Source organism: Lolium rigidum, chromosome 6, assembly GCF_022539505.1.
Source record: "Lolium rigidum isolate FL_2022 chromosome 6, APGP_CSIRO_Lrig_0.1, whole genome shotgun sequence".
Classification (NCBI taxonomy): Eukaryota; Viridiplantae; Streptophyta; class Magnoliopsida; order Poales; family Poaceae; genus Lolium; species Lolium rigidum.
In genome coordinates, this window is record NC_061513.1 from 300,958,069 (window position 1) to 300,966,505 (window position 8,437).

Genomic DNA, 8,437 nt, shown 5'->3' on the forward strand with positions numbered 1-8,437 from the left:
TGGGCCGCCACTCACCGGTATCCCCTCCTCCTCCTTCTGCTGCCACTCGCCGGCGTCGCTATCCTCCAGCTGCTGCCACTGAATCCGGCCGCCGCTAGTACCGCGCCAGCCGGCGGTCTTCCACCGGCCCGCTGTACGTGCTGCTATCATTCGCAGTTCACGGACTGACGCCGGCCAGCGATTCTGCTTCATCTCCCGGACCCCGGCTGTCCCGGAACCGGCCAGGTGAGGACAACTAAGGTATGTTCAGTACTTCAATTTCCTTTCACTCCTCTTCCTGTGATTCTGTGAATTCAATTTACATGCGAAGATTTTGTTACAAAGATCATGCCAAAATGGAATAGGGAGTTGGGAGATTAGAAAATGAGATTGGTATATTTTGACTGATGTATTTGCTGGATTTTTTCTTGCATGAAAGAACGGCACTAGAGAAGGAGAGTTAGCCTTGGCCTCTTGCTAATGCTGGCTTTTTGCATGCCTCCATGTGTATGCGCTGCAACTGCAAGCTGCACTGGTGTTGCTGGCTGGAATTGCATGTTGCTTGTGCATTGCTGTTGGCCTTGGCTTTTGGCTGTTGCTGGCTTGCTACATGCCTACATGTGCATGTGCTGCTATGCCAAATATATAAGCCTGATTTTTTCTGCATACTAAATTATTTGTTTATTGCTGCACTTCTAAGTAAACATTTATTACTATGTATCTTCAGATACCAGACATTGAGCCAACCAGCGGTTCTCAACCGGTGAAAACTGAGTTGACAGCCTCACTGGTTCAATCACCCGGTCTGTTTTCTTCAAAGTATGGTTTCCTGCTGTTGTGTACACTTGTTGGCAATCAAGATGACACCAGTGTGCTGTGAGATGCTAACGACTCTAGATAAATAGCAAGTCTACGAACGCTAACAGTAGTCGCACGGTCATCGTCGTCGTCGTTGGAGCAAATGGGCCTGGGGCTACCATGTTACTGGCGGTTCCCGTCGGCAAGACGCGGAGGGTTAAAACCCATCATCCTTAGTGTAAAGTAAGAAATTGAAAAACATACCATCCTGCATTTATTCGGGAAGCTTCGGTTGTGTGTAGGCTGAAAATGACCAGTTTCACAAGGAAGCTAATCTCAATGTACTACTAACTTCTGTTTTCATTTCTCAAAATTCTATATATGTGGCCTACAAAGCTTGAGCGCTTTGAACTTGGGATGAGCAGGTTGCTACAAAGTGAACCGGTGAACAAAAGATAATTATGAACTTGCTAGCAGCTGACCTATTCTTGATAACAACAAAGATTATCATATTAAAATGATAGCGACTTTATGTTTCAAAAGGGAGAAAAAGGAAAGTAGAGATTGCAACCTTTATGACTTTTTTAGATTCCTCCACTTGCTAATGTTTTTTTCTAATTTCTATAGGCAGGTCTACACTCGTAATTATCTTTTTCTATTATGCAGGATGCCGAGCACGACTTTGTGGGACTAACGATTGAAGTTTGTGTTGTTTCTTCATGCTAGTGGCAATACAAGTGTCCATAAAACAAAACAAAGATTCTTCTAATAATTGTGAATAGCTTGTTAAAAATTTAGAGGCGTAGCATGCATCACCTAACATGAAAAGCAATCACATCAAGATCACATCGAGATTGTTAGTGGGGTGCAGTCTCTATTAGGAAAAACACCTTTCATAATCCATGTCACATGGTCAGTTTGGAAAAACCATCGGCTAAATTCACAACTAGAGACATTATTACTATTAATCACCCATGGTGTAAGTGCAAACTCTTGAGTGGAGTCGATGTCACCTAATTAGTCATTATACATGAGGACTAGGATCAGGGATTAAAATTTCAACAATATTTCACTAGGTTCTGAATATACTTCTCCTGAATTTTTTGAACCAGTTTCAGACCAACTGAAATGAAATTCAATTTTAGTTAAATTTAGTTTGAATTTGATAAAATCTGGATGATACAATTCTAAAACAAGTTTTGATCTGGAAATCTCGAAGACTTGGGTGGGTCGTATCGAAAATCAACACCCTTACTAGGGTATACACTTGAAACCTACTCGTACATACATATATTGGATAAATTTGAAGATAATATGTCGCAGTATTCTGTTAGTAGAATAATATCTTGTCAATGTTATCATGATGAGGCGCACTGTGGCCCGCGTGGTGCATGCTCTTTGTGGAGCCCGACACGAAGTTTCCGATCCATTGTGTGAACATTTCTTAGAAGGCTACAAGGAAGCATCTTTTCTCGGTGGAGGAGTTCTATATACTGTCATTGCAACAGCCCCTTCACCAGCACCTGTGCCATCTTTCTACTGAAATCTCAATTCACGCATAGTTCTTCGCTTGCATTGCACTAAACTGGTTCCAAGAGTGGCGACGGTCCTGCGGCTAGTTGCCGATGGAGGCCGTGGTGGCGAGCGCTGTGACAGGAGCGATGCGGACGCTCCTGCCCAAGCTTGGCGCCTTGCTGGGAGAGAAGTACAAGCTTCCCAAAGGCGTGAAGAAGGAGATCGCCTCCCTGTGTGACGAGATGAGCAGCATGAAGGCTCTGCTCGTGGAGCTAGCCAAGATGGACGGTGAGCTCGACGCGCAACACAAGGCGTGGCGGGACGAGGTGCGCGACCTGTCCTACGACATGGAGGACTGTGTCGACACCATCACCGATGACCTTGATTGCGCTGGTGCCAGGGCCTTGTCGCTGAACATGATTACGACACTGATGGCGGCACACAAGATAGCCGGTCAGATCAAAGGACTCAAGTCCCGGGTGGTGGAAGCAGGCAAACGCCGTGATCGATATAAGCTCGGTGAGCGAGCTGGTGCTTCTTGTCGGAGCCCCGTGGCTATTGACCCTCGTCTGTGTGCACTCTATTCAGTGTCTGACAGACTTGTGGGCATAGATGGCCCCAAGAACAAGCTCATGGAGCTGTTGAGAGCAGAGCAACATGGCGCACGGGCGCTTAAAGTTGTGGCTGTTGTTGGATTTGGAGGGATGGGGAAGACAACTCTCGCTACCCAAGTCCATGAGAAGGTTGCAGGTCAATTCGACTGCACGGCTTTAGTGTCGGTATCTCAAAATCGAAGGATGAACGAGATCTTTTCGGAGATACTCTCAAAAGTTGGGGACTCGGTCCCTTCATGCTTAACTGATGAGCACCAACTCATCTCCCGACTGAGAGCACAACTCAATGACAAAAGGTATGCTCGCCTGACACTACCTATTCAGCTATAACACAGTATAATTAGCTTGAGTACACTCTAGCAAGAAATACTGTAGGAGTAACATATTTGAGTCTCTCCATCTTCGCTTTTATCACCATTTGGACAACTTTCTGACGCAACTACAGTTCTTACTTTACCATGTTATAATTGTCTTTAATTTTATATTAGTTGTTAATGCCTGGCCTGTACAATGATACGGATGTATTAGTCATACTCATAGGACAGTGTAGATCAAGGACAGATAAAAGCAGACTATGTATTATGTTTCCAATTTAGTCTAAGTACGAAGGCACTGTTGTACTGCAGGTCTGATTTGAAGAATAATTAATTGCCTCCCTATTTAATTATAAATTGAAGTATTTTCACCTAGATAGTTACATAATCAATCATGAGCTGAAATTTATCAAATATTACTTACACCGTGATCAAAATTCAGGCTTAATTCACACTTTTTTTGTTAGAAATTTGTCAACTGTTCATTAATGTACGGCAATCGTCTGCTTTTGAGAGAATTTCACGCAATGACTCAAATGGCTAGAGATTAGCCCATGTCTTACTGGTTCACTTGCGAGCAACTTTTGTCACCACACACATGTGGTCTCTGTTAGTCTAAGGGACAAAAATCCTACGTGTATTTTTAGGATCTAGAATGTGCAATCTACCGATTACATATTTAAAAAAAATTCTCAGCAGAAACTGCACAACCAAACATACGCAATTTCAGACTTTAGGTGCAACCTATGCAATAGAATACGTAAAACCAAACTATGCGCTTCAAAATATGCAACTACAAAATCACATATTTGCAGTTGGAAGTGTCAAACTGTACATGCAGATTCCCAAATGATTTTTTTAAATATTAGACGGTACATAATTTTTGAAAATGCACAAAATATACCAATAACAAAATTCTCACAATAATCATTCTAGTGCACGGCAAATAAAATTTAGGCAATGTAGCCCTCTAAAACATACCAAACAACACTGAATAATAGTCTACCGCTGTATTAAATAATACTCGCCAAAGACTTCACAAAGCTGAATATCTTACTGTATACTCATTCATTGAGCTACATTATTTCACCAACATGAATAAATGAACATGTAAGGCTAATGAATATATACTAACTATTACACACATACATGTATAATAGGAAATACGAATGCATAGTTTAGAAAAAAGTATGTAAAGATATATAGGTGTACATACTGCAACGCGTGCATTCATATATAGATATTACGAGTTATCCACAAAGTACACCTTTGAAGTCTTAGTAATTTTGTTTGATTATTCGATATACACTAAAGTAAACCCTAGTTAGTGAGTTCTAGAGCCAAAACAGCACACTCCCACTGTTACTTTTAGGAAGCCACATTCATACATAGATAGAAAAACTACGTTTTTACTTAAATTTGGAACAACTTTTAGTTCTTTTCGGAAAGGGAAAATAGTCTTGGCCTCTGCATCAACTGATGCAAAGTTTCAGAGTTTGGAGATAAATTTTACATCTCTTGGTGGGTATCCATTAACCAGCGAAATAAAAGAAAATAGTGCCTATGCATCTTATAATCTCTTAGAAAACAGCCAGTCACCCTGGTTGTAGATATCCCGAGCAACCATCTCCAGACGGGTGCATCCAGAAACCATACTCACCCGCTATGCCTCCGGTAGAAAAAAGGATCAGTCGTGGGTCCAAAGCGGAACCATACGGATAACCTGTAAAAAGTGAGCATTTGTACTCTTATTAAACACTATATGTATCATCCATATAGCCCAAGTTAAATCACTTGTCACAGCTTTAAATAAAGTATTTAAGCTTCACTAAAGCATCGGTGAGGATCCTATGGTGTTTTTGAGTATGACAGCTTCTATTTTACATGATTTCATAGGTACCTTATAGTCATTGATGATTTGTGGACAATAGAAGCATGGGACACTATCAAATGTGCCTTTGTGGAGAATAGTCTTGCTAGTAGAGTTATAGCTACTACCCGTATCGAAGGTGTAGCTCAGGCATGTTGTTCTGATTTCGATGGCCATGTTTACAATATGAAACCTCTTAGTGATCTTGACTCAAGGAGATTATTTCATAGAAGAATTTTTCCCTCTCAAGATGATTGTCCTGAGAAACTGAAGGATGTATCTACAGAAATTTTGAAGAAATGTGAAGGAGTTCCATTGGTCATATTCAGTGTAGCCAGCATTTTGGCTAGTCAGAAAGAGGTACATTCAAAGGAATTATGGGAGAACATAAAAAATTACCTTGGTTTCCAATTGGCGCAGAACCCTGATATACATTTGATGAGACATGTGCTTAATCTGGGGTACATTAATTTACCTCTAGACCTTAGGACATGTATGCTATACCTTGGTATATTTCCAGAGGATTCTAAAATAATGAAGGCTGAGTTGGTGAAGAGATGGGTAGCCGAGGGTTTCGTTACTGGACATGGTTACAGTCCGGAGGAGATAGCAGAACATTTCTTCAACGAGTTGATCAACAAAAACATGATCCAAATAGCCGAGTTAGATGATTGCGGGCACGTGTTGTCTTGTCGGGTGCATGACATAATGCTTGACTTTATCATAGTGAAGTCCACAGAAGAAAATTTCATCACTGTGATTAAGGGATCCCCTGCAGTTAGTGATCCACCGTGCATGAAAGGACATTTGCATGCTCGCCGGTTGTCCCTCCAATTCGGAACGTCAGAAGGCAAAAAGGACTTGCTGGGAAGCATGGCTCTCACCAAGGCCAGATCATTCAGCTTTTGGGGTCCGGTTCAACGGATGCCTTCTCTAACAAGTTTCCAACAGCTGCGAGTTCTGCACATTGACGCATGTGGTTCCAGAAATGAGCAGTATGACATGTCTCCCATATGCATCTTTACCAAGCTGAAATATCTGAGGATCAGAGGCATTGGCTGCAAGAAACTATTGACCCAACTCTGGAAATTAAGAAATCTGAAGACATTGGAGATTGTTGGCGACGACATCAGAGATTCCTTACATCTGGAGCAGTTACCCACGACGTTGTCGCATCTGACTGTTCCTCACACCATGCAGCCGGTCGGCAAGATCAGCAGGTTGCTTGCCCTCCGCACTTTGGGCGAACTCAGCATAGATATCAAGGATGTGAAGAACATCAAAGGTCTCGGTGATCTGTGTGACCTGAAGGAGCTGAAGCTAGTGCTACGTAGAGGCATCTCCAAAGAAGCTTGCAATGATCTTGCTCCCTCCCTCTGCAGACAAGGAAGGCTCCAGTCCCTAACAATCCGCATGTATGGATCACTGGAAACTGATGATGTCCTGGCCTGCTGGTCACTCCCTTCACACAATCTTAGGAGGCTACATGTGCTGGGACTCCCTTTCTCCACAGTCCCTCAAGATTTGGTCGGACACCTCGACAACCTCAGAAGCTTGAAAATTCATGTTTCTTTTCTGCCGAGGGATGGCGCTGAGGTTCTCGCGAGGCTCACCTTACTGGTGCACCTTACACTGCATGTTAAGAAGCATGTTCATGAGGAACGTGTTGTCTTCCGCACCGCGTCTTTCCCAAATCTGCAGGATTTCGTGTTCAGGTATGAAGAGGTCTGCCTCGTGTTCGAGGCGGGGGCTATGCACAAGCTCCAGAGCCTCACTGTGGAGTGCTACGAAGAAGCAGAACGGCATGCTGGCGAGTTACTTGATGGTATCGTACGTTTGGGAAGCCTCGTGTCATTCAAGGCGATTTTTTACAAGAAGGAGAGGAAAGGAGACTGTATCATTTTGCAGTCTGCACGAACAGGTAATGCTAGTTTCCAGTCCTATGCTCCACCACAGCCTAAATTCTGGGACCGAGACAGTCTGGAGGCTCAGCTCAGGAAGGCGATAAGCAAGCATCCGGGGACTTCTCATGTTTGCACTCAATCCGTGTAAACATTGTACACTACTTTTCCATTCTTTCAACTTTGTATCCCTTGTTACTTCTTCCCACTTTTGTTTAAACGTGGGAAGAAATTAGATGTAACCGATAACTTTACTCGTTCCCATTGTCACCGCGTTGGTACTAATCTGAACAACTGTATTCTTCCCGCGTTGGTACTAATCTGAACAACTGTATTCTTCTGTTCAGTAAAGTAAGACTGTTTAAATATTTTAAATTGGACTAAATACTAACCAAAAGAAATAAATAGATACAATAAAATGATCATATACGGGCCAAAGTGAGTGAATCTACAAAACACTAAAATGTCTTACATTAGTGAATAGGGGAGTATATCACATTCGCTTATCTGGAGGGTACGCATTTATATTACAACTATGATGGACTGAACAAAATAAATTGCGGCCGTCAATGTGTAGCGACATCTCCAGCGGTCGATGCAACAAACAGATGCGGAGCAATCGTTTGCACTCAGACCCAGCGACCTGATGTATAGTGACCGGTCTGTCAACTGAGATGTAAACGCAGTCCAAATATGCACCGTGTTTACGTTGCGCGGTCACGTCACGTGTCCGGTGTTCCTCAGGTATGACATTTTTTTTTTGCCTAAAATAGTTTTTCATTCATAATATAACCATTTACGTAGTGCCAAAAAAAAGTAAAAAATATTAAAAAAACCCTATCTAACAATGACGCCCGCCATGGCTACCTACTTGCCATCGTCACAAAGTCGATATAGACTAGAGTCTAGAGGCGCCCAAGACCAAGACCAATGCAGAGGTTGGTGCCGAAGGTGGATTGCCAATGGATGCGTTTAGCCTCATGCACACTACGATCTGGCATCGGGTCGGGACGTGTGTCTGATAAGGAGAACGATAACCTCATGATTCCCTTCTCGGGGGAAGAAATCGATGAGGTCTTGGCTAGTATGAAGGTGGACACGGCGCCTGGACCGGATGGCTTTCCGGTTGTCTTCTTCAAACATTTCTGGCACTTGGTGAAACCCTTGATCCTGGACATTTCAAATGGCTCCGCTCTTGGGAGAGTCGACATCTCCAGGCTCAACTTTGGCGTGCTCTCGCTCATACCGAACGTCCCCGGGGCGGAAGACATCAACGTCATTTTCAAATTTGTTGCTAAAGCTTACGCTATTCGGCTCTCTCCAGTGGCGCATAGGATGATTAGTAGAACGCAGTCGGCTTTTATCAAAGGTAGACACATTCATGAGGGAGCCCTTTCTCTACAAGAGATCATCCATGAATCTAAATCAAGAAAACGTAGGGGAGTT

At 43.0% G+C, this 8,437-nt stretch overlaps 1 protein-coding gene across 1 annotated transcript; it reads left to right on the plus strand.

The window, feature by feature from the left end:
- Positions 1 to 2,312: 2,312 nt before the first annotated feature.
- LOC124666664 (disease resistance protein RGA5-like) lies at positions 2,313 to 7,274 on the plus strand. The gene is made up of 2 exons (XM_047204000.1): positions 2,313 to 3,202; positions 5,117 to 7,274. The coding sequence occupies exons 1-2, from the start codon at positions 2,403 to 2,405 to the stop codon at positions 7,140 to 7,142; spliced, it is 2,826 nt and encodes a 941-aa protein (XP_047059956.1). The 5' UTR covers positions 2,313 to 2,402; the 3' UTR covers positions 7,143 to 7,274.
- Positions 7,275 to 8,437: the final 1,163 nt, after the last annotated feature.

Coding starts and splice junctions, on each gene's coding strand:
- LOC124666664 (XM_047204000.1), top strand. CDS start 2,403: ATGGAGGCCGTGGTGGCGAGCGCTGTGACAGGAGCGATGCGGACGCTC. Junction 3,203..5,116: donor GCACAACTCAATGACAAAAG/GTATGCTCGCCT, acceptor ATGATTTCATAG/GTACCTTATAGTCATTGATG.